This window comes from Mytilus galloprovincialis, chromosome 12 (genome assembly GCF_965363235.1).
Source record: "Mytilus galloprovincialis chromosome 12, xbMytGall1.hap1.1, whole genome shotgun sequence".
NCBI classification, from domain to species: Eukaryota; Metazoa; Mollusca; class Bivalvia; order Mytilida; family Mytilidae; genus Mytilus; species Mytilus galloprovincialis.
Genome location: NC_134849.1, coordinates 76928617 through 76956433, shown reverse-complemented (window position 1 = coordinate 76956433; position 27817 = coordinate 76928617). Strand labels below are relative to the sequence as shown.

Below are 27817 nucleotides of genomic sequence, written 5' to 3'. Positions count from 1 at the left end.
GAAGGGAGATAAAGAAGCCTTAAAATTGTGCTTACAGAATGATGTAGAAATTGATTATCAAGGAGTAAGTGAAAAAGTCACATTCAAAACTACCTTATTTTAATACTTCATAGAAAAATCATTTGAAGATACATCGTCTGATGGTACAATAAACATGATAAAAGACACAAAACTACAGGTTACTTGAAAATAAAGCACAGTGAAACAGTGTAAAACTACAAGTTACTTCAAAATATTGAATATTGTACATAAATAATATAAAACACACAACTGGAAGTTACTTCAAAATACAGGATATTGTACATAAACACACCACAACAATTGACTTTAGAACATATTGTACATGTATAAGTAGTATAAAACACACAACTGCAAGTTACTTCAGAACATAACAGATTGTACACCAGCAGTATAAAACACACAACTACAAGTAACTTCAGAACATAACAGATTGTACATAAGCAGTATAAGACACATAATTGCAAGTTACTTCAGAACATAACAGATTGTACACCAGCAGTATAAAACACACAACTGCAAGTTACTTCAGAACATAACAGATTGTACACCAGCAGTATAAAACACACAACTACAAGTAACTTCAGAACATAACAGATTGTACACCAGCAGTATAAAACACACAACTACAAGTAACTTCAGAACATAACAGATTGTACACCAGCAGTATAAAACATACAACTACAAGTTAGTTCAGAACATAACAGATTGTACATAAGCAGTATAAAACATACAACTACAAGTAACTTCAGAACATAACAGATTGTACACCAGCAGTATAAAACACACAACTACAAGTTACTTCAGAACATAACAGATTGTACACCAGCAGTATAAAACACATAATTACAAGTTTACTTCTGAAAGCACATAACAGATTGTACATTAGCAGTCTAAAACACACAACTACAAGTTACTTCAGAACATAACAGATTGTACACCAGCAGTATAAAACACATAATTGCAAGTTAGTTCAGAACATAACAGATTGTACAGCAGCAGTATAAAACACACAACTACAAGTTACTTCAGAACATAACAGATTGTACATAAGCAGTATAAGACACATAATTGCAAGTTACTTCAGAACATAACAGATTGTACACCAGCAGTATAAAACACATAATTGCAAGTTACTTCAGAACATAACAGATTGTACACCAGCAGTATAAAACACATAATTACAAGTTTACTTCTGAAAGCACATAACAGATTGTACATTAGCAGTATAAAACACACAACTACAAAATACTTCAGAACAAAACAGATTGTACATTAGCAGTATAAAACGCACAACTACAACTTATTTCATAACAAAACAGATTGTACATAAACAGTATAAAACACACAACTGCAAGTTACTTCACAAAACAACAGATTGTACATTAGCAGTATAAAACACATAACTACATGTTACTTCTGAACATAATATAAAAATATATCTGTATCCAAACTGATATATATATCATTATACTGAATTCGATACTAAATCAAAATCTGTTTTTAATTTAACAGTTTTAGTGAGAGAAAAAAAATGCATAAAGGTATTTTTTTTAAATAATTGTTTTTGTTTGTTTTGAATTATAGTTGAAAAAATTCTTACTTTGAATATTTACAAGAACATTTTTTACACCAAGGTTTTACAGCGGAAGTAAAACAAATATCACACATGTATGTTATTGCTTCACTTTGACCACATTCCTTAATATATACAAAATTATGTTGTTAATTAGACAGGTTTAATGAACAAATATTTGTAATAAATATATAAAGTGGGGTCTCATTTTGTTTGTCTCCTCGAACTAAATCAGGAAATGTAACTATTTTTCATATTTCTTTGAAAAAGTTACTTTTTAAAAAATTAATCATTATTCTGAATCATGTTAATCAGACAGATTTAATCATTATATCAACAAATACGTGTTAGGATTATATAAAGTGAGATGTCATTTTACTCAGAGAATTGTAATGAATCCATTGATGTAAATATTTTATTCATTTCTTAAAAAAAAATAAAAAAAAATAACATTACAGTTCTGATGGAAGTTTTGACATCTCACAAAAAAAAACATGTTTATTTATTGTTTATGATCAATATAAATACAAGTGTGACTGGTCATTTTATTCAGTTATGACCACTGATTCATGTGATACATATTTTGTTTATATTTATTACACAACATTGTCCAGTTTATCAGACAAGTTTTGATGTCAGTTGTATTATTCCAGGTGTTAGGAGAGACAGCATTAATGAAGGCTGCCAGGTGGGGACACCTGGAGGTCTGTAGACTCCTCATTGATAGAGGATGTAAGATCGACATCACAGATACAGTATGTTATCTACTTAGTCTGATCACATTACTATTAATCTACACAAAATCATGTTGTTAATTAGACAGGTTTAATGAACAAATATGTGTAAGAATTATATAAAGTGGGGTCTCATTTTACTTGTTTTGTTCTACTGAATCCATTGATATAATTATTTCACACATTTCTTGAAAAAAATATTTTTTTAAGATATCAGGTTTAATGGAAGTTTTGACATTTCACAACAAAACATGTTTATTTATTGTTTATGTACAATATAAATACAAGTGTGACTGGTCATTTTATTCAGTTTTGACCACTGATTCATGTAATATATATTTAGTTTATATTTATTACACAACATTGTCCAGTTTATCAGACAAGTTTTGATGTCAGTTGTATTATTCCAGGTTTGGGGACAGACAGCATTAATGAAGGCTGCCTTGAATGGACACCTGGAGATCTGTCAGCTTCTCATTGATAGAGGATGTAAGATCGACATCACAGGGGTATGTTATCTACTTAGTCTGATCACATTAATATTAATCTACACTAAATCATGTTGTTAATTAGACAGGGTTAATGAACAAATATTTGTAATAATTATATCAAGTGGGGTCTCATTTTACTCATATTATTGTTCTTAATTAGAAAATATTACTCCTTTTCATGTTTCTTAAAAAAATATTTTATTAAAATGAATGATTATACTGAATATACACTAATTCCTGTTGTTAATTAGACAGTTTTAATAAACAAATATGTGTAAGAATCATATAAAGTGGGGTCTCATTTTGTTTGTTTTGTTCTACTGAATCCATTGATATAATTATTTTACACATTTCTTGAAAAAAAAAATTTTTTAAGATATCAGGATTAATGGAAGTTCTGACATTTCACCAAAAAAAAACGGTTGTTTATTTGTTGTTTATGATCAATATAAATACAAGTGTGACTGGTCATTGTATTCAGTTTTGACTACTGATTCAAGTGATATATATTTTGTTTATATTTATTAAATAACATTGTCCAGTTTATCAGACAAGTTTTAATGTCAGTTGTAGGATATGTTGTATATTATTGATATTGACAACAAAGTATTGTACATTATAGTTACATGTTATTTTGTTATATTATAGAGAGATGGATACACAGCTTTACATTGGGCTGTTCGGGAGGGATATCTACAGACCACAAGATGTCTGGTAGAACAAAGAGGTGCCAGTCCCTTGATTACAACACATGAGGTAATATTTTATAGTATATGCCCAGTGTTATCTATTAAGTAATGAATCACTAAAATTATGTATGGTTGGTCAAATGTTTTTTTTCAAGACTTTAGTCTTTTGATCATTTAAATTTAACTTTAAATATGAAAAAGTTTCATTAAAGGGCGTGGATGGGGTATACAGATATATGAGAGTGTGGATGGGGTATACAGATATAGGAGGGTGTGGATGGGCTATACAGATATAGAAGGGTGTGGATGGGGTATACAGATATAGTAGGGTGTGGATGGGTTATAATATAGGAGGGTGTGGATGGGGTATACAGATATAGGAGGGTGTGGATGGGGTATACAGATATAGGAGGGTGTGGATGGGGTATACATATATAGGAGGGTGTGGATGAGGTATACAGATATAGGAGGGTGTGAATGGGGTATACAGATATAGGAGGGTGTGGATGGGGTATACAGATATAGAAGGGTGTGGATGGGGTATACAGATATAGAAGGGTGTGGAAAGGGTATACAGATATAGAAGGGTGTGGATGGGATATACAGATATAGGAGGGTATGGATGGGGTATAATATAGGAGGGTGTGGATGGGGTATACAGATATAGAAGGGTGTGGATAGGGTATACAGATATAGAAGGGTGTGGATGGGGTATACAGATATAGAAGGGTGTGGATGGGGTATACAGATATAGAAGGGTGTGGATAGGGTAAACAGATATAGGAGGGTGTGGATGGGGTATACAGATATAGGAGGGTATAGATGGGGTATACAGACATAGGAGGGTGTGGATGGGGTATACAGATATAGGAGGGTGTGGATCGGGTATACAGATATAGGAGGGTGTGGATGGGGTATACAGATATAGGATGGGGATGGGGTATAAAGATATAGGAGGATGTGGATAGGGTATAATATAGGAGGGTATGGATAGGGTATACAGATATAGGAGGGTGTGGATAGGGTATACAGATATAGGAGTATGTGGATGAGGTATACAGATATAAGAGGATGTGGATGGGGTATACAGTTATAGAAGGGTCTGGATAGGGTATACAGATATAAAAGAGTGTGGATAGGGTATACAGATCCAGAAGGGTAAGGACAGGGTATACAGATATAGAAGGGTGTGGATAGGGTATACAGATATAGGAGGGTGTGGATTGGGGATACATATATAGGAGGATGTGGATGGGGTATAAAGATATAAGAGGGTGTGGAAAGGGTATACAGATATAGGAGGGTGTGGATGAATGGGACGGATTGTAGAAACGACAATTGGAACATATATATATATATATATATATCCCTTGTCATTAGTAAAACTGATATTGCATAACGGTCAAGCAACTCGTGATGGCGTCCGTAAAATTTATGAAGGGATGATTTTAACTTCACCACTAAATGTATACAAACTTATATCATTTATACTATTAACTTCACATTGATGCATAAATATGGGCAATTCAGCAGAGAAAAGTTTGTAGAGCAATATTTTCAGGTTGTATTTCTGTAAATATAAACAATGCAATTTCCCATAGGAACTCGCTTTGTGGGTAAAACTGTGCCACTTTTACTATGAAGTTTTGTAAAATATTATATCCACTGTAAATATTATAAAACTTTACCTGGATGCTTCTTAGGAAATCTAGTTTGAATATTGTATATAAGGCTTTGGTCCATCACAAATCATGGCCACTGCATGATGCTAAAAATAAAAATATTGGGATAAAATGTAGCTTACGGCATATTTTAAAAAATTCAAACAGATTTTGAAATAGGTGAAAAAAAGCTAGAATTTTCAGTTCAAACTTAAGTCAGATATTTACCTTTGAAGGCTTATTTAAAAAAATTCAAGTAGATTTTAAAATAAATGAAACAAGAATGTTTCCCTAGTACATGGATGCCCCATATGCACTATCATTTTCTATGTTCAGTGGAGCGTTAAAATGGGGTAAAAACTATAATTTGGCATTAAAATTAGAAAGATCATATCATTAGGGAACATATGTACTAAGTTTGAAGTTGATTGAACTACCTCGACCAAAAACTTTAACCTGAAGCAGGACAGACAGACGAACAGACGTACTAACGAACGGACGCACAGATCAGAATACATAATACCCATAAATGGGGTATATAAAAGCTAGAATTTTCAGTTCGGACTAAATTTCAGATATTTACCTTTAAAAATTTCTATAACATTTTGAAATTTCATAAAACTGCACAGTTATCTCAATTATACATTGATCTTACAAAATGTAAGGTTATTTGTTAGTTTAGTTTATTGCCTTAGAATTAAACGATTTAGGTAAAAAGAAGTTAATACTTTCAGTTCACATTTTTATATGAAAAATGTTTGGTCGTATATTGGTATCACGTTGGCGTCAGTGTCATCGTCGTCCAAATATTTTGGTTTTCGCACTATAACTTTAGTTTAAGTAAATAGAAATGTATGAAATTTAAACACAAGGTTTATGACCATAAAAGAAAGGTATGGATAGATTTTGGAAGTTTTGGTCCCAACAGTTTAGGAATTAGGGGCCAAAAAGGGCCCAAATAAGCATTTTCTTGGTTTTCGCACTATAACTTTAGTTTAAGTAAATAAAAATCTATGAAATTTTGACACAAGGTTTATGACCACAAAAGGAAGTTTAGGATTGATTTTGGGAGTTTCGTTCCAACTGTTAAGAATTGGGGGCCAAAAAAGGGCCCAAATAAGCGTTATTCCTGGTTTTCGCACAATAACTTTAGTACAAGTAAATAGAAATCAATGAAATTTAAACACAAGGTTTATGAACACAAAAGGAAGGTTGGGATTGATTTTGGGAGTTGAGATCCCAATAGTTTAGGAATTAGGGGCCAAAAAGGGGCCCAAATAAGCATTTTTCTTGGTTTTCACACCATAACTTTAGTAGAAGTAAATAGAAATCTATGAAATTTAAACACAAGGTGTATGACAATAAAAGGAAGGTTGGGATTGATTTTGGAAGTTTTGGTCCAAACAGTTTAGGAAAAAGGGGCCCAAAGGGACCAATATTAAACTTTGTTTGATTTCATCAAAAATTGAATAATTTATGTTCTTTGATATACCAAATCTAACTGTGTATGTAGATTCTTAATTTTTAGTCCCGTTTTCAAATTGGTCTACATTAAGGTCCAAAGGGTCCAAAATTAAACTTAGTTTGATTTTAACAAAAATTGAATCCTTTGGGTTCTTTGATATGCTGATTCTAAAAATGTACTTAGATTTTTTGTCGAGCCTTCGACTTTAGTCGAAAAAGCGAGACTAAGCGATCCTACATTCTGTCGTCGTCGGCAGCGGCGTCCACAAATATTCACTCTGTGGTTAAAGTTTTTGAAATTTTAATAACTTTCTTAAACTATACTGGATTTCTACCAAACTTGGATAGAACCTTGTTTATGATCATAAGATAGTATCCAGAAGTAAATTTTGTAAAAATAAAATTCCATTTTTTCCGTATTTTATGAAAGCAGAATTCATTCAGAACCAGAATTCATTCAGAACCTTCTAAAAGACAAAAAGAAAAAGCACCTTGCGAAATTCTTTAATTTTACTTTCCAATATATATTGAGGATGTTCTATCATTGAATAACCCATATTTCAGCCAAAACTTACATCTCATATATCCAAGTGAACTTGAAATTAAGGATACCACTGATACTAGAAGGACTGCTTCATACCTTGATCTTTTCCTCAATATTGACGTAGATGGACGACTATACACGAAAATCTATGATAAACGGGACGATTTCAACTTCCCAATTATCAATTTCCCATTTCTCAGCAGTAACATACCCTCTACCCCTTCGTATGGTGTTTACATATCACAATTGATATGTTATTCTCGTGCTTGTTTACACTATACGGACTTCATATACAGGAGTGTGCTCCATACGCAGAAACTGCTCCAACAAAGTTATGAGGAGAACAGATTAAAATTGACACTCCGTAAATTTTATGGACACCATCACGATTTGGTGGATCCATACGATGTTTCGTTGACCAAACTAGCTAAGGACATTTTTACCACATGGTAGATTGTGTTTTGTCATAATGTCGTCTAATCTTTTAATTACCAAACGTGACTTATTCCCGATTGTGATTGTTTTGCCGAGTGTGAACTCGCATTACTATAAGACGTGGTACGGTACTTATCCATCCCAAATTCATGTATTTAGTTTAAATGTTTAATGTTATATTTGTAATTCTCATCGGATTTTGTCAAATGTGTTGACGTCTTTTCTATTATATTTATGTGTTATGGTAAAGAAAATTAATCACCGCCTTCCTTTTTTCAGATTTGATTTCGTTCAAAGTAATCAGTATGATATTTTACGTTTGAAGTTAGATTCATAACAAACCTGACATAGTTTTATAATATAGTTAATTGCTACCTCAGTTTTATATTAATAAGAATTAAAATGTGCTTTGTTATTAAATGCAATATCAGTATTAAGTTCAAATATATAATCTTAAATTAATCCTAATTCTATCTTATTCATTCTTATGTGACGTCATTTTTCATTTTTTGATGCTCTGTTTTACTAATTCAAATGACGTCATTTTTTCGTCATTTTTCAGTTTCAAATAGGACGTCACTTGGCGTAGAGGTTTAAACGTATTCGGATGTGTCTACTTTTGTGTTTCAAATGTCTGGTTATGTAAATGTATTTCAGTTGTTTCCTGTAATTAGTTAATACTTCAGCTTTATCATGTACATCTTTTGAATATTCATTTTATTAAATTTGCTGTTTGCAAGGGTATAAATTGCTCTAAATTATAGGGATTTTCTGGTAACTTAACAGAAAACCCTTGCCGTTTTTGGCACAACCTTTTTGATCTTTTGGTCCTCGATGCTGTTCAACTTTGTACTCGTTTCGGCTTTCAAACTTTTGTATCTGTGCGTCACACATAGGTCTTGTGTGGACAAAGTACACTTCTGGCGTATTAGAATTTTGAACTTGTTGCCTTTTGTTGGCTGTTGTTCGTGTGATTCTTTGTCAATTGTGTTCTCCAATTTATTTATATTGTAGTCCTGTGTTGTCATTTTGATGTTGTATTTCACATGGCCATAAAAGTGCGAGGTTTGGCATGCCACAAAACCAGGTTCAACCCACCATTTTTTCCTTTAAAAATGCCCTGTACCAAGTCAGGAATATGGTCATTGTTATATTATAGTTCGTTTCTGTGTGTATTACATTATAACGTTGTGTCGTTTGTTTTCTCTTATTTTTGAGTGTAAATTCACATTGCGAGAAGACGTGTCACGGTACTTGTCTATCCCAAATTCATGTATTTGGTTTTGATGTTATATATATATGTTATATTTGTTATTCTCGTGGGATTTTGTCTATGTGTGTTACATTTTAGTGTTATGTCGTTGTTCTCCTCTTATATTTAATGCGTTTCCCTCGGTTTTAGTTTGTTATCCCGATTTTGTTTTTTGTCCATGGATTTATGAGTTTTGAACAGCGGTATACTACTGTTGCCTTTATTTACTTATAAATGGACTTGGTTTTTTCTGCGGGGAAACATAACATTCACTCTGTGGTTAAAGTTTTTAGAATTTTAATAACTTTCTTAAACTATCCTGGGTTTCTACCAAACTTGGACAGAAGCTTGTTTATGATCATAAGATAGTATCCAGAAGTAAATTTTGTAAAAAAATAAATCCATTTTTTCCGTATTTTACTTTTAAATGGACTTAGTTTTTCTGCGCGGAAACATTACATTCACTCTGTGGTTAAAGTTTTTAAAATTTTAATAACTTTCTTAAACTATCCTGGGTTTGTGCCAAACTTGGACAGAAGCTTATTTATGATCATAAGATAGTATCCAGAAGTAAATTTTGTAAAAAGATAAATCCATTTTTTCTGTATTTTACTTTTAAATGGACTTAGATTATCTTCCAGTTAACATTACATACAGTCTGCAGTTAAAGTTTTCAAAAACATTTATTAGATTCATTAACTATCTTCTCGATTTTTACCAAACTTAATTGGACAGAAGCTTCTTACAATCATAAGATAGTATCAAGAGGAATATTTTTATTGATTTTTTTCCTCATTTTTGTTGAGCCTGCGATTTACGGAAAAAGTAGGCGAGACACTGGGTTCCGCGGAACCCTTACAAATTTTTATTATTGGCCCAGTTTTCAAACTGGTCCAAATTGGGGTCTAAACTTAAACTTTGTTTGATTTCATCAAAAATTTAATAATTGGGGTTCTTTGATTTGCCAAATCTAACTGTGTATGTAGATTCTTAATTTCTGGTCCTGTTTTCAAATTGGTCAACTTTAAAGTCCAAAGGGTCCAAAATTAAACTAAGTTTGATTTTAACAAAAATTGAATTCTTGGGCTTCTTTAATATGCTGAATCTAAACATGTACTTAGATTTTTTATTATGGGCCCAGTTTTCAAGTTGGTCCAAATCAGGATCCAAAATTATTATATTAAGTATTGTGCAATAGCAAGAAATTTTCAATTGCACAGTATTCAGCAATAGCAAGAAATGTTCAATTGCACAGTATTGTGCAATAGCAAGAAATATTCAATTGCACAGTAATGCGCAATAGCAAGAAATCTTCAATTGCACAGTATTGTGCAATAACAAGTATTTTCAATTGCACAATATTTCGCAATAGCAAGAAATATTGAATTGCACAATATTGCGCAATAGCAAGAAATTTTCAATTGGAGTTATCTTTCTTTGTCCAGAATAGTAGTTGAATCAACTTAAATCATTGTATAAAACAACATACAATGTATATTCACTTTTACTACCAACTGATAAATTAAAACAATCTTTACCATTCAGTGATAACAAGCACTTTTTTTACATTTTGATATTTTTTTATGTATTTAAATGAGTATTTATTGTTGCAAACTCCATTAGAAATTTGAATTGAGATTAGTTTTGGAATAAGGGAAAGGGGATGTAAAAAAAAAATGGGGGGGGGTTCAATTTTTCTCATTTCAGATTTCATAAATAAAAAGAAAATTTCTTCAAACATTTTTTTGAGAGTATTAATATTCAACAGCAAAGTGAATTGCTCAAAGGCAAAAAACAAATTTTAAGTTTATTAGACCACATTCATTCTGTGTCAGAAACCTATGCTGTGTCAACTATTTAATCACAATCCAAATTTAGAGCTGAATCCAGCTTGTTGTGTCCATACTTGCCCCAACCGTTCAGGGTTCAACCTCTGCGGTCGAATACAGCTGCGCCCTGCGGAGCATCTGGTTTCAAATCAACTTGAATTTTAATAAAACTGTATAGCTATCTCAATTACATATTGATCTTACAAATGCTAGGTTTTTTGGTAGTTTGTTTAATGCTGTCCAATTTAAGGATTTGATTTATTACAAATGCTAGGTTTTTTGTAGTTTGTTTATTGCTGTCAAATTTAACAATTTGATTAGAAAGGGAAAAAAGTCAAAATTTTCAGATCGGACTAAATTCAGATACAAATTTCTATTACTTTGTCCTGGGGCATTAAATTGCTAGGATAATAGTCACCGCTTTTTCAAATTTACTTAGATTTTCATAAAATTCTAAATCTATCTCAATTATATATTGAACTTAAAAAATGTCATGTTATTTATTTTAAAAGGATTTGATTAATATCTAAAAATAAAACTAAAAAAAAACAAGAATTTTCAGTTCAGACTAAACATGCTAAATTCAGATAGTCACCTTTAAAAATTTCTATAATTTTTAAATCAAGTTGGGTTTTCTTATTATTATACAGCAATCTCCATAATATATTGATCTTACAAAATACCATGTGATTTGGTAGTTTGGTTTATTGCTGTCAAATTAAATTTAGATACTAGTAGTATGTCAAAAAGCTAGATTTTCAGTTTGACTAAATTCAGATAGTCACCTTTAAAAATTTCATTCACTTGTTCCTGGAACAGACAGAGTAAAAAACTGTAAACTAAATTTATAGTCAAGACTGGTCCAGTCTAAGTCTAGACTGGTTGATACTGATTGAACATTGGTCAAAACTGGTCCAGCATTTGTCCATATTCAGATTATACCAAGATTATCAAGTACCCAATCAGACGTATTAAGTAAATTTAGACCAAAGTCACGTACAGTTATATACAGTTGAATACTGTCAAGATTGTGTTGAGTCTTGTCAAGTAACATCTGAGCTCGACCTTACTGGTTGAGCATTAGGTTTGGTCTTTTCAAACTCTTCACTCTGAGCAGTTTATAGTGTGTACAGTTAAGGTCAAGCTTGCTCTGCCATATCTTTTGCTCATACATTGACCTATAGGTGCTTACATTTACATCATTTTGTCTCTTGAAAGTTGTCTCTACGGCAAGCACATGTTCTTATCTTATCATGGTATAAAGATGAATTAACTTACCTCCTGGAGGTGAATAATGAAACTTTGCACAATTAGTTGCCTCTTTCAGAAGACGTGTTGCATACAAGAGCAGAGACAGATACCAAAGGAACATTCAAACTGGCAACGCCATGGTAAAAAATGAAAAAAGACAAACAAAAGTCAACGAAACACAACATAGAAAACTGGGCAACAGGAACCCCACCAAAAACTGTGGCTGTTCATGAGTTATGTTATAACTGTAAAGATTTCTTTTGTCCACACTCTGATTGTTGAATGTATTGATCAAAATTTTAATTTCACAAAAATTTGCATTAGTATATTGACTCTTGAATATATTTACAAGTCGGGGCATCTAGTCCCATGGACACATTCTCCTTTTATTAGCTCACCTGACCTGAAAGGTCAAGTGAGCTTTTCTCATCACTTGGCGTCCGTCGTCCGTCGTCCGTCGTCTGTAAACTTTTACAAAAATCTTCTCCTCTGAAACTACTGGGCCAAATTCTACCAAACTTGGCCACAATCATCCTTGGGGTATCTAGTTTAAAAAATGTGTGGCGTGACCCATCAAACCAACCAAGATGGCCGCCATGGCTAAAAATAGAACATAGGGGTAAAATGCAGTTTTTGGCTTATAACTCAAAAACCAAAGCATTTAGAGCAAATCTGACATGGGGTAAAATGGTTGATCAGGTGAAGATCTATCTGCCCTGAAATTTTCAGACGAATAGGACAACCTGTTGTTGGGTTGCTGCCTGTGAAATGGTTATTTTAAGGAAATTTTGCAGTTTTTGGTTATTATCTTGAATACTATTATAGATAGAGATAAACTGTAAAGAGCAATAATGTTCAGCAAAGTAAGACCTACAAATAAGTCAACATGACCAAAATTGTCAGTTGACCCCTTAAGGAGTTATTGCCCTTTATAGTCAATTTTTAACAACTTTTTGTCATTTTTTGTAACTTTTCTAAAAATCTTCTTCTCCAAAACAACTTTGCCAAATTTAACCAAACTTGGCCACAATTATCATTGTGGTTTATAGTTGTAAAAAATGTGTCCGATGACCCAGCCTACCAAACAAAATGGCCGACATGGCTAAAATTAGAACATAGTTGTAAAATGCAGTTATTGCTTTATATCTTTGAAACTAAGACATTTAGGGCAAATCTTTCAAGATTTAAATGTCCATCAGAATAAGATATATCCCCTCACAAATTTTGAGTTGAATCGGACAACCTGTTGTTTGGTTGCTGCCCTAAAATTGGTGATTTTAAGGAAATTTTGCAGTTTTTGGTTATTATCTTGAATACTATTATAGATAGAGATAAACTGTAAACAGCAATAATGTTCAGCAAAGTAAGATCTACAAATAAGTCAGCATGATCAAAATTGTTAGAGGACCCCTTAAGGAGTTATTGCCCTTTATAGTCAATATTGAACAACTTTTCGTCATTTTTGTAACTTGTATAAAAATCTTTTCTAAAACGACTTGGCCAAATTTAACCAAACTTGGCTACAATCATAATACTAGGGTATCTATTTAAAAAAAAAGTGTCTAATGACCCCGCCTACCAACGAAGATGGCCGACATCAGTAAACACATTAACAGGTGAGCGACACAGGCTCTTGAGAGCCTCTAGTTTTATATCTATGTGGTGTATGTTTTTCATTATTATATTTGGTTTTTTTGTAGGTAAGAAGAGAAAGAAGAGCAGAGACAGGTATGTTATAATGATAGTTAACATAGTACAGATTCTATTTTTACACATTGCTGAGGGTGTACTCCTTTACCCCTAGATATAATGATATATTGCTTGTCTTGTTGACATGTTATGACTTAGTGTATGTGATGATAATGGAGAGAGATAGAAGTACTCTTCAAAGTATTATACAAAATGTAACAAGAAGTTACTTCTAACGACTGTTTAAAGTTATGAAAATGTTTTTATCGTGTCAACATAATATGTTTTTTTTTATCACAAAAAACCTCATTGACCTCTAGGAATATAGTGTTCTCAGTCAGGCTGTCCTTCTGAAATCAGTTGATAAGACGTTTGTTTCCCCTTTGCCTTTTAGATAATCATATTGATTTTACTGTAGGTGTATAATAATGACTGACAGTTTTAGTTTTATTCTGTTTCTTTACCATTTTGTGAATTTATGTCCAAACTGTGTGTTATAACATGCAAATAGGACAGAACTACAGCTATGGCCTATTTCACCTTTCAAATGAATTTTGAGAATTTGTAAATTCGATAATCATTCAATAGGCAAGGACATTCAGTTGTACAGACAAGTAAAATATTACCCAAACAACATCCGAATCATACAGAATCCGTGGAGAACAAATAGGCAACAATAATCACTATCTATAGAATTAGTGGGGAACAAATAGGCAACAATAAGTAATATCTGTAGAATTAGTAACAAATAAGCAACAATAAGTACTATCTATAGAATAAGAGGAGAACAAATAGGCAACAATAAGTACTATTTATAGAATTAGTGGAGAATAGGCAACAATAAGTACTATCTATAGAATTAGTGGAAAACAAATAGGCAACAATAAGTACTATCTATAGAATTAGTGGAGAACAAATAGGCAACAATTAGTACTATTTATAGAATTAGTAGAGAACAAATAGGCAACAATAAGTACTATTTATAAAATTAGTGGAGAACAAATAGGCAACAATAAGTACTATCTATAGAATTAGTGGAGAACAAATAGGCAACAATAAATATTAATACTATTTATAATTGTAATTATAAAACATGTATGTAATTATTCACTGATGCTTTTATATTTGTATAAATGTAAATTCTATAAGCTGTATTGCTTCTGAATAAAAGACTATTATTATTATTATTATTATTATAAAATTAGTGGAGAACAAATAGGCAACAATAAGTACTATTTATAGAATTAGTGGAGAACAAATAGGCAACAATAAGTACTATTCATAGAATTAGTGGAGAATAAATAGGCATGATAATTGTAGAAGAAAATACAACAAATTATAATCAGTTCATTTGAGTGATGATTTAAATTTTTATGAAGAAATTAAATACTCTTTATGTTACCTGAAAACTACCTGAAAAGAGTTGTTTTCCTACTTTCAGATATGCAATATATCACAACAATTATGTATTAATTCATTTTGACATTTCAGACCTTCCTTTGGAATATCTAGATTGTATACCGACGGATGAGATACTAGATAAATTAGCACCACAAATTGGTCAAGTATATTTTCAACTTGGCGCTGTAATTGGGTTGTCAATTGGAACCCTGGAAACTATTCAGAGCAATAATCCAAGAGATTTAGCAGCTCAGAACAGAGAGGTTTTATTCGCATGGAGAAAAGACAGAACAGTGAAACCTACAATAATGGTACTTATACAGGCTTTAGTTAACATTGGGAAAGGAGCACGTTGTTTACAGGAAGTTCTAAAGAATGTGGATTTAAAAACTCTTAAAGAATCTGAAGAAGTTAGAGGTGAAGGAGCAATTCCCGAAGAACCAAAGAACACATCAGAACAAAAGCCGCATGGTAAAAAGAAGAAGTTAAAGAAATGTTCAATAGCTTAAAAGGATGCATTACAAAGTATGACAAGAACATCTTTGCAAATTGGAGGACATGTAAACTATAAAAAAGACAACACTTGGAAAACTATGAAGCCTCATCAAATCTCATTGTTTCTAAGATGTATATATTATTATATTGTTAAAATTGTTTGTTTATTATTTGTTTCATAAGTTTTGTTTTTATTTGAATAGAGAAGATCGGTTTTTTTTGTCACTACAATAATTATTAAATATCTGTGCATTGACATTTTCATCATTTGGTTATTTTCTTTAAAGTTTTGGTTTACAACATTTTTCTCTGAAATTACAAAACAAATTATCTTTTAACAACTTTTCCAAAACGGATATAAAATTACCAATGATGTCTCCCAGTCAATCAGCATGTGACGTCTCCCAGCCAATCAGCATTGTTATTGTAACTATAATTACAACAGATGTAGACTTGCATATGTTTTCAAGGAAGTCACATTAAATTAAATGATTATTGTTGGAAATTATTTGTATGATGATTATTAGAATATCTATTTTTGTTTCGCCTGATAAGACGATATGCTAGACATGGGCATTACAATTGGTTTACCTCGTAAATTATTTTTACAAAGTTTTATGTCAGAGGGTTAAAGATCTGGATACTTCATACCTTGTATGCAGATGCCTTATATTAAAACAATTTCATCTGTCATATTTCCATTGTCCTTGACCTCATTTTCAAACTTCAATGAACAAATGTTTAGTTTTCAGGGTTGTATTATGGTATACCGTTTCCATTGTCAACCAAGTAGGAAAAAAACTCAAAAACGCTTCCAGCGATGTTCATGAGACTGTAGTGAATAGTTTATGTCTATTGACGTAAGCTTCCTTTTAACTTTTAAAGATTTTATTTTTTTTAGAATTTCCAAATTATGCGCTTTTATTCTTAAAGAATGAGTGTTTTTACAGTTTCTGACTATAACTTGAAAAGGCTTTGATCAATGTTTATGAAATGTTTGTAAATTGTTCTGACATATATTGACACAAGTTTCATTTCAATTTTTAATAATTTCTGATTACTTTTGGAGTATTGTAAGTTAATTCATAAAAAGAGGGAATTTTCCAGTATTTCGGCTATAACTCAAATACATTTTAGCAGTTATCATCAACTTTTAGTGAGCTGCTTATATCTCTTGAAATAAGCTCCCTTTTTTATGCCAACACCGTAGTGGAGGAGGCATACATTTTAACCCGTGTCCGTCACTATGTTCACGTACTTCCCACAGTTGGTTTCCGTTCTCTAACTTTAGCTTGCCTCAACCAAATGTTATAATGTTACAAATGTCAATTACCACAAAACATAGATAAGGTGTGAATTTTGGTGGCGTCACTTTAACCGTTCTAGAGTAATGCCCCTTTACAAATGGAAAACAAAATAATTGTTTCGTTTCCATTTTGCCTTAACTAATATTATGAAACTTGTATCCCTTTCTAGTCCACCTTGAGGCGATTAAATTTGGCATCAATTTTCTACTCTCAAAAGTCGCTAAAATAAATTGCTCGTGAAATTTAGTTGATATACAGCAGTTTGAAAAACTAGCAAAATCGGTTTGAAGGGCTTACTTATTATAAGAAGCATCATAGCAAAATCATTATGCATTGAAGCTGTAATAATCCCCGACATGACAGAATGATATATGAGAAAACCAATTCCTTGATTTTTTGCTTAAACAATTAACAAAAAACAAAACTGATAGACAGCAACCAACTACCATCATTTTTGTTTTGATTTCAACTTCAAAAAATGATGACGCTCTATGCAGGGATAAAAAGTTATTTGTTGATACAGAAATTGTTGTTTCATAAAATAACTTTGTATGTTTTACCATATTGTTAACATATTAGGATTCTCACACAAGTTATTTTGACCATATTGAGTGCATTCTATAATTCCTGTTATATTATGTATTACATACAGTTGTGTATAAATTAAAACTTTCAACATGTGAGCAGAATTTTCTTTCATGAAGGTATCACCAATATGCCTGTATTTTTACTGACAAGACTACATTTCTTTGAGGAAATCCCTTCAAATATATGATATTAAAAATAGAATATTAACAAAACATTGGAAAACGTATTGTGCTTATTATTATCTAAAAGACAAACCAAATGTAATAAATAAATAATTATTCTTAAACAAAAAAAGGAGCAAAAGATACAAAGGGGATATTAAATAATTATGTTCAGAAAAAAAACAGAAAATATAATGGCAAAATAAAGGCAACAGTAGTATACCATGTATACCGCTGTTCAAAACTCATAAATCCATGGACAAAAAACAAAATCGGGGTAACAAACTAAAACCGAGGGAAACGCATTAAATATAAGAAGAGAACGACACAACATGTAACACACACAGAAACGGACTGAGCATTAGACAAAATCCCACGAGAATAACAAATATGACATCAAAACCAAATACATGAATTTGGGATAGATAAGTACTGTGACACGTCTTATAGTAATGTGAATTCACACTCAAATTTAAGAGAAAACAAACGACACAACGGAAACACAACGTTAAACTGTTACACACACAGACACGAACTATAATATAACAATGGCCATATTCCTGAAAAAAAAAGAAATAGAGAAAACAAAATACACGACACTCTGACTCACTGTACACACAACTCTACACAGAAAGTTAAAGCAACAACCCAATCAAAAATGTGTAATACCAGATGCTATGTAAGGGAAAGCAGATCCTGGTCCTCTAGTGGCACATGGCATGTTTTTGGCAAGCAATACTTAAGGTAGCAATAAACAGTTAGGAAAAAATACTAAAGTTTGCCCTTATGAATTTTACCATCCCCTTTTCATTGCTTTCTTGCAATATCAAGCTTACTGTTTGTGTCATATATGGGCATATGTATGTAATCAGAATCTTCCATAGATTTTATATCCAGTATATAAAATGGTAAAATATAATTTCTTTTTGGTGTATCCATGGCAACAATCTGCATTTATTTGTTATAAAATATTGCAAAAAGGGGGGGAAAGATGTCACATATTTCCCAAAAATTTGGCTAAAAGTAGAATTTCAATCGCTTGAAGTAATACCTTTTCTGAAACTGTGTACATATATCATTCAGCAAATCCAATGAAAATCATATGTCTTTCGTCTCATTTTTTTGTAAAATTGCGTCAAAAACTTCGTGTAGAAAAAGAGTGTTTGTAAACAGTACATTAATTTCTGGACCGATGGCCGGTCTAGCTATGAAAATACGGATTGTCAAACAGAAAACAGCCCATAAAACATGTAAAAAATAATCTTGATGCACTTATAAACCATCTTTGAAGGCTAAATTAGCACTCATCTGTCTAAAAATGAATTTTATTACACAATAACTTTCCTATTTGAAAAATCCACCGGGGCCAAAATGCGAAACTAAACTCCTAACTGTGTATTGCTACCTTAATAGTATATATTTTTTTCAAATTTTCCCTTTTAACTTATTTTCTGAGTTCTGCTAGCTAATACGAGTAAAATGGCCTTTCATTTTTGAAAATTGGTTGAGTAATGAATATTTTATGAAGGTTAGCAGTTGACACTGAAACGCGACAAAAACTGATTTTAAAGAAAGGTGCCATAATAAGTCAAAGTGTAAAATCTTGTTTCTACCTCAATATTTAGCCAAATCTTAAAAACTGTACCTCTTTTGTCAGTTTTTAATGTTGAATATCTTAATAAGATCTCTGATAATGCAACATTGTATAAAATTTAGCAATTTCAAGCATAAAAATGTTAATCTTTATGCTTATTGCATACCAAAGACTTGATTAAAAAACTTGGTGATAGGGAATCAATTTCATACATCTGATTTAACTATACATTTAATATATGCCAAAATGTAAGATGAAATCTTGATAAAAACAATAATTTGATATATTCGCAAGAAAAAAACCAACGCGTTCAATACTTAGGCTACTACATGCAGCCCAATCCATCAGAAGAAAGAGTTAAGCCGATAGAGTACAAATATAAGCCTTGTGTCAAAATGTCTAATTTTGGTTGCTAAGGACTGTAAACAATAAAATTGACATATATTGTCATTCTTAAACACTTAATTTACTCAGAAGGTGATTTAGAATCTAAATATTAATAGATTTGTGGCATGAAAAGTCTTAAATTATACAATTCTGAGCTTGGTAAGTATGCCATAAGGTAGCAATAAACAGTTAGGAAAAAATACTAAAGTTTGCCCTTATGAATTTTACCATCCCCTTTTCATTGCTTTCTTGCAATATCAAGCTTACTGTTTGTGTCATATATGGGCATATGTATGTAATCAGAATCTTCCATAGATTTTATATCCAGTATATAAAATGGTAAAATATAATTTCTTTTTGGTGTATCCATGGCAACAATCTGCATTTATTTGTTATAAAATATTGCAAAAAGGGGGGGAAAGATGTCACATATTTCCCAAAAATTTGGCTAAAAGTAGAATTTCAATCGCTTGAAGTAATACCTTTTCTGAAACTGTGTACATATATCATTCAGCAAATCCAATGAAAATCATATGTCTTTCGTCTCATTTTTTTGTAAAATTGCGTCAAAAACTTCGTGTAGAAAAAGAGTGTTTGTAAACAGTACATTAATTTCTGGACCGATGGCCGGTCTAGCTATGAAAATACGGATTGTCAAACAGAAAACAGCCCATAAAACATGTAAAAAATAATCTTGATGCACTTATAAACCATCTTTGAAGGCTAAATTAGCACTCATCTGTCTAAAAATGAATTTTATTACACAATAACTTTCCTATTTGAAAAATCCACCGGGGCCAAAATGCGAAACTAAACTCCTAACTGTGTATTGCTACCTAAGCGATAAGTACTTTTATGTCGTTCTTTACGGAAAAAAGGTGGAATAGAGGTATAAAAATGGGTGTTGATAAATGGCGGAAAAGGAAAACGGAAAGATTTTTTTATATATAGACGGAATTTAAGGGGGGGGGGGATAAAGAACTACGAAAATTAATAGATCTTGTCTTGCTGGTAAGTTTTTCTATTTAAAGTTTTTATCTAGATTTATTATATATATCAATATAACAGGGGAACATGCAAGTGAGAAAATTCGACATTAGTAAGGTCGATATAAACTCCTATAAGAAGTCATTTGGCTGTTTTAGTTTAAACAGTATTTATTAATGAAAAATGTCAAGACAAATATTACAATGTTACATAAAGTTCAAATATGGGATTCGGAAACAAGTTTGGAAAAACTTTTATAAATCCGTCCGAAAAGAGCAGACTACATCCGAAGTCCAACAATGTTTAATGCAGCGAGAAAATCCAGCACCCGGAGATGGTATCAGCTGGCCCCTAAAAAGCTCAGTGAAAATGGGCGTCACACTAAACTCTAAAACATATAAATGAGATTAAATAAAAAATATATACAAGACTAACAAAGGCCAGTGGTACTGAACTGGGACAGGCGCAAAAAATTCGACGGGTTAAACTTTTTTTGTGAGATCCCAACCCACCCCTATACCTTTAGCCACACATATGAAGCAATACACACAGAAAAACTCATTTTTATACGCCCGTCTTTTAGACGAGACGTATTATGGTATACCGTTGTCCGTCCGTCGTCCACACTTCGGACAATAACTCAAAAACACTTTCACCAATTTCCATGAAACTTAAGTGAATTGTTTATATCTATTGACGTAAGCTCCCTTTCGTTTTTTTTAAATTTCAGATTTTAAGTTTTGAATTTATGGGGCTTTATTCATAAAAAAGGGGGGATTTTCAACACTTCGGACAATAACTCAAAAAGGCTTTCACCAATGTCCATGAAACTTTGGTGAATTGTTTATATCTATTGACGTAAGCTCCCATTCAATTTTTATAAATTTCAGATTTTAAGTTTTGGATTTATGGGGCTTTATTCATAAAAAAAGGGGGATTTTCAACACTTCGGACAATAACTCAAAAAGGCTTTCACCAATGTCCATGAAAGTTTGGTGAATTGTATATATCTATTGATGTAAGCTCCCTTTCAATTTTTATAAATTTCAGATTTTACATTTCCGTGTTATGAATTTTTATGCTTAAAAAAGGGGGGATTTTCCAATTTTGGGACAATAACTAACACTTTCACAAAATTTTATGCAACTTTGATAAATTGTTTATATCTATTGACATAAGCTCCCTTTCCATTTTTATAAATTTAAGATTTTACGTTTTCTTAAGTAATGAATTTTTATACTTAAAAAAGGGGGATTTTATGAAACTTTGGTGAATATATTAATGTAACATACCTTTTGATTTGTATATATATTTCTAGTTGATCATATAAATTCATTTAAAGCATAAAAGACAAGTTAAAAGAGCAACGGGCGTATCATGCGCTAAAGCGCAGCCCTTTATTTTAAAAGTCGTTGTCCGATGTCAGATTAGACATGTTTTTCAAATCAGGTTTTCGTTATTCATATCGTTTTTAATAGACAATATTTTCACTTTATCTCTATTTTAAATTTCGCCATGTCGGCTAACTTGGCTGACAGGCAGGGTTATCCAACACAGTTTTTAAACTAGATACGCTGACATATAAAACATAAGGTATATAGGAGGGAAAAAACTAGTGCCTGTGACATCAACTAAATATGTACCACTAAATAAACCTTTACATCCAAAATGGAAAGACATAATAACTACAGTATGGGCGAGAACAAAATTAGAATATGGATTCAATACATAAAAAGTACGAGGGCCAGAAGGGGTCCTACTAAAATGCGCCCGGGGAAAAGAAAAGGCGCCCGGCGAAAATATATATTTTATTGGCATGAGACAACTTTGTGTTGATGAAATAAGATAATATGCTCATTATTTTTTTTCAATTTTAGACAAGTAATTTTCAAATTTAGATAATAGACATTTGTAATAAAACAAGTGACGAATGTTTCAATTTTAACAATAATATAATTTATGAATACTATTTCGAAAGACTGAGTAAAATGGATATCAGTTTATGCGGAAGATTTATAAAATGTAAGACATCAAAAGGCATGTTTTTCAAAAACGATATCAAAATGAAAAATGTAGAAAAAACGACCTAAATTTCACAGATAAATATTAATTTAATCAAAATTAAAAGAGTTACACATAATACATCAGCAAATAAAGCAGTACTATATAGCGCAGTTGCGAAAATATTAGACTTCAGGCATAATATCCACATTTATATAAGGGACAAAACACGCAATGGTTATTTTTTTGTAAGGACAAAATTTATTGTTATAAAATATTATTATTTTATTCTCCCCGGCGCTAATTTTCCTTCCTCGGGCGCTTTTCCATTTCCCCGGGCGCTTTTCCCTTTCCCCGTGCGCTTTCTCTTTTCCCGGGCGCTTTTTAGTAGGACCGGCCAGAAGAAATAGGCCATATAATGTAAAACAAAAATATACCTAAAAAATATAAAATGAATTAGCAGCTATCATATTATTATTCACCTATTTTTCAACAATCATCAATACCAGCTTGATACCTGATGAATGGACAAAAGGAGACATTTGTGCATTTCCGCTAATTAGGTATCTCAAACATGCATTCTCTGCAAGATGCTACAACATATAGTATGCTCCAACATAATGCGTTACAGTTTAGATTATTATAATTTATTAACCAACTAAGTGCATTATTGCCAAAAAGTGACTGTTTATTAAAAATTACATATTTTCTGTAATGGCCCTGTTTTTCTGTAATGGCCCTGTTTATTTCTGTAATGGCCCTGTTTTTCTGTAATGGCCCTGTTATGGCCCTGTTTTTCTGTAATGGCCCTGTTATGGCCCTGTTTTTCTGTAATGGCCTGTATTAATGCACAGTTTGTCTGTATTAAGCCCTGTTTGGGTTTTTGATAAAGTTAATAAAACTAAGTTGTAAAGAGTATAATACCTTTTTGTATTTTATTTTATTTAGTAACCAGCAACCAACATTAAAGAACCATATAAAGGGATCACTGTTCATCCTGTTTTTTAACACATATCTCTTTCAACTTAATATCTTGGATATTTGGTATGTTTAAAGCTTTATAATGGTGAAGTACAAATTATTTTGTTCAAACTAAACTGTCATTAAAAGAGTAAGACAGTACATCAAGTTGGCAGCAACACAAACACTTTTGTTCAGTTGGTTAAGAAATGTATTAAGAAAAAGGTGTTTTTATAATGGCCCTGTTATATGTCCTCGGTCAGTAATAATGGCCTCGGATGTCTGTTATAGCCCTCGGCGTTGCCTCGGGCCATTACAGACTTCCTCGACCATTATTACAGACCTTGGACATATAACAGGGCCATTATAAAAACACCCATTCATTAATACCATATTATTAACCAACTAAGTACATTATTGCCAAAAATGACTGGTTATTAAAAATAACATATTTTCTGTAATGGCCCTGTTTTTCTGTAATGACCCTGTTTTTTCTGTAATGGCCCTGTTTTTCTGTAATGGCCCTGTTTTTCTGTAATGGCCCTGTTTTTTCTGTAATGGCCTTGTTTTTCTGTAATGGCCCTGTATTAATGCCCGGTTTGTCTGTGTACAGCACAGTTAGGGTTTTTAATAAAGTTAATAAAATTAAGTTGTAAAGAGTATAATACTTTTTTGTATTTTATTTAATTTAGTAACCAGCAACCAACATTAAAGAACCATATATAGGGATCACTGTTCCTCCTGTTTTTCAACACATAACTTCTGTCAACTTAATATCTTGGATATTTGGTATATTAACACATACACTTTTATTCAGTTGGTTAATAAATGTATTAAGAAATGGGTGTTTTTATAATGGCTCTGTTATATGTCCTCGGTCAGTAATAATGGCCTCGGATGTCTGTAATGTCCCTCGGCGTTGCCTCGGGCCATTACAGACTTCCTCGACCATTATAACAGACCTTGGACATATAACAGGGCCATTATAAAAACACCCATTCATTAATACTATAATAATCAATGCTTTAAATTTACGTCTTAGATGCATGATTTTGTTATTAGTTGTTAGTGGCTTTGAACTAGATGTCAGTCAACTGCGAGTCGGAGTGCTCTCAGATCTGTACCAAGTGTCTTTTTGTTGCTGGGATGTACAAGTACCCGGCCACATCCACTTGTATTTGTGTCCATCTGATGAGTTAATCCTTTTCAACTGATTTTTGTAGTTCGTTTTTATGTTGTAATGTTATACCACTGTCCCGGGTTATGGGGAGGGTTGGAATCCAGCTAATATGTTTAACCCCGCCACATTCTGTATGTATGTGCCTATCCCAAGCCAGAAGCCTATAGTTTAGTGGTTGTCGTTTGTTACATATAATTATTTGTTTTTCGTTCGTTTTTTTGGAACATAGATAAGGCCGTTAGTTTTCTCGTTTGAAAAGTTTTATATTTTCATTTCGGGACCTTTTATAGCTGACTATGCGGTATGGGCTTTTGGTCTCTTGTGGAGAGTTGTCTCATTGGCAATCATACCATATCTTCTTTTTATATATTGATGTAAATGTCGCAGTTGCAACTACAAATGTATTTGATGTCATCAATGATTGCGCCAACAAATCTTTAAGGACACTTTACAGATATTTTTATTTCATATTTTGAAAAAGCCCCATATAAACTATTTAATCAAAATTTAATTGCTACAGGAAACCAGGTAAAACGCAATGTTGGATTTACATGGTCATATGCTTCCGCAAGCAAAGAGTTATGGTAAATTTAACAACATCAAACTGGTCCAACTGGCCGTTGATTCTGGGGTATTTCAATGAACTGTTCTGGATCAGGTGTTATTTAGTAAATGATATATTAGTGATATCTTGGAAAATCGTGTGTCTGGCCAGTAGAAACATCCAAACGATCAGGTGCGTAGTGTAAAATAAAGTATCATTTCCTTATAAATAAGAACAGAGCAGAATGAGTTTTCAGTTGTCTTGACATAGCACCAAAATCATTAAAGACTACCAATATGAATAAAAGTAACTATCAAATTTCAATATTCCTTTTGTACTTTTTGGTGAATGAAAATAAATACATGTCTATGTTAACGTGTGTCACATGTAAAGCTGGATCTATTTACCCTTCCGGAGCAGCTGAGATTACCCCCAAGTTTTTGGTGGGGTTTGTGTTGCTCAGTCTTTAGTTAATATGTTGTGTGTGTTTTCAGTTTTTGTGTTTGTTTTTTTAGTCATGGCGTTCACGGGTTTTTTTTCGACTTCTGAGTTTTAATAATCTTCTGGTATTTTCGCCTATCTTTCTATATGTTCTACTATAGTAAAACAGCATACTGAATGAGTGACACTAATTTCAATTGTAATATTATGAAAAAGTATTCACGGCTGCTCGAGAGGAATTGAATTTTCATAGAAGAAATAAGCGGCATGATATTTAAAGCAGTGTGGATAATTTGATTTTGAAAACATTAGGACATGACTACGACTAACTTGGTGAGAGCATTGTGCAAATCGTATATATCCATGTAGGCTACTAATTTTTCGCCACTTTTTGCACATCAAATCGTTTTTATTGATTTAAATTCTATGAGATATAATGCTTTTCTTATGTTAATACTAGTGTTGTCAACGATTAACCGGTTAACCGGTCGAACGACCGAATACCGAATACCAAAAACGCTAACCGGTTAACCGGACTTTTTTTCAATTTTGATAGATTTGATATAAATTTGTATTGAAATCAATAAATAGTTATGTTTTATTTAAAAAATGTCGTCGCGGTAATTAATTTGACAGATCAATTGTCCAGTATATTGATTGCTATTGTTAATCCTAAAAACATAAAATTAATTAGAGCTCGGGCAGGATCTTAAAGAAACATAATTAGTATTACATGTTTTTTTAGCAGTAACTTTAAATCAGTGATGCGATTAAATTTTACTAATTACTTCATTATTTCGTTTTTGATCTAATATTGTGTAAACCTACATCTTAATGTGCAACCTCCGTAGTGCTAGGCTTAGTCTTATTTTAAACGAAATGCTAACTCAAAAATTAAGAAATGCAAATCAATGTGAATGTTCTCAATGTATACATGATAGTACGAGTAATATACTTAAAGAAACAAGCAAACAAAGTAAAGAAACATGTTGTACGGTCACCTATAGTTGTTCATTTCTGTGTCATTTTGGTCTCTTGTGGAGAATTTTCTCATTGGCAATCATACCACATCTTCTTTTTTTTAATGATTAATCATTTCAAATTGAAACGCTCCACATTATTTTCGGAGACAACAAGAGAAAAGGAAAGAAAATCGGTTTCAGACATATTCAATTCTACGAGATCTAGAAGTTTTTTTTATTTTTCAATCTGAAGTCGATTATTAAAAGTCAAACTTCGCTAGGAATCCTCATAGACAAGCTTTATAATGCCAAAGGACAAACTTTAATTCCATAAGCGTAAATTTATGACTTGGATGAAAGGTTGTCAAATTGACACTCATACCTCATCTTATCTATGTGTAGGGTACTATTGATCAAGCTTTCAAACACCAACTTAAACTACCGGTTAACCGGTTAATCGGTCGAACGATTATCCGAGTAACCGGTTAGGAAAAAGTGTACGATTTGACAACACTAGTTAATACCAAACAGCATACTATACAAATCATTGAGTATTGTAAAAGGGTGGGCAAGGCTTTATATAGTGAGAGATTTTGTCAAATTATTTTTTATTAAAATAAAGTATAATATACAGGTTTCTATTCTATAGTTCCCTGATTTTCATATCGAATTTTGTCAATACACTATTGTCCTATTAGGTTTCTTTTACGTTTTCCTTCCATTATACAAGAAAATATACAACGAAAATCACCAATGCAGAACAACGCAACAAGATACACATCATCACTAATCTTGATTTAAGGCAATTAAAAAAGAAAAAAAAATGATGCAAAGGATTTCCCAAAAAGTTTATTACTTCAAACCTACTTATAGAACCAGAGACATATAATACAATATTGTAGTATATGTATCTGATATAATCGAGGCCGATGTCTTTCTATTTATTTTTTTAGGCCTATAGAGATTTTTGTGTTGTGTTGTTGGGTTGCTATCTTATTGACACTGATCAAACTTTAAGAAAATAAAAAAAATCGAACAGACTATCCTAAATCGCATGAAAGACGTACGCATGACCTTATCATATATTTCAAAAAACATAGTGACTGTCTTATCATCTCCTGATAAATATTTAATACTTTGTGCTTTAAAATATTTTATTTCAAATTCATTCCTCTG

At 32.0% G+C, this 27817-nt stretch overlaps 1 protein-coding gene across 1 annotated transcript in view; it reads left to right on the top strand.

Annotated features, from left to right (window-relative positions):
* Positions 1-2717: 2717 nt before the first annotated feature.
* LOC143053769 (uncharacterized) overlaps positions 2718-27817 on the top strand; it is a 251196-nt gene continuing 226096 nt past the window's right edge. Inside the window, exons 1-2 of the mRNA XM_076226548.1 lie at positions 2718-2837; positions 3468-3575. Of these exons, the coding sequence (XP_076082663.1) occupies positions 2718-2837; positions 3468-3575 (228 nt within the window). The remainder of the gene's footprint in view (positions 2838-3467; positions 3576-27817) is intronic.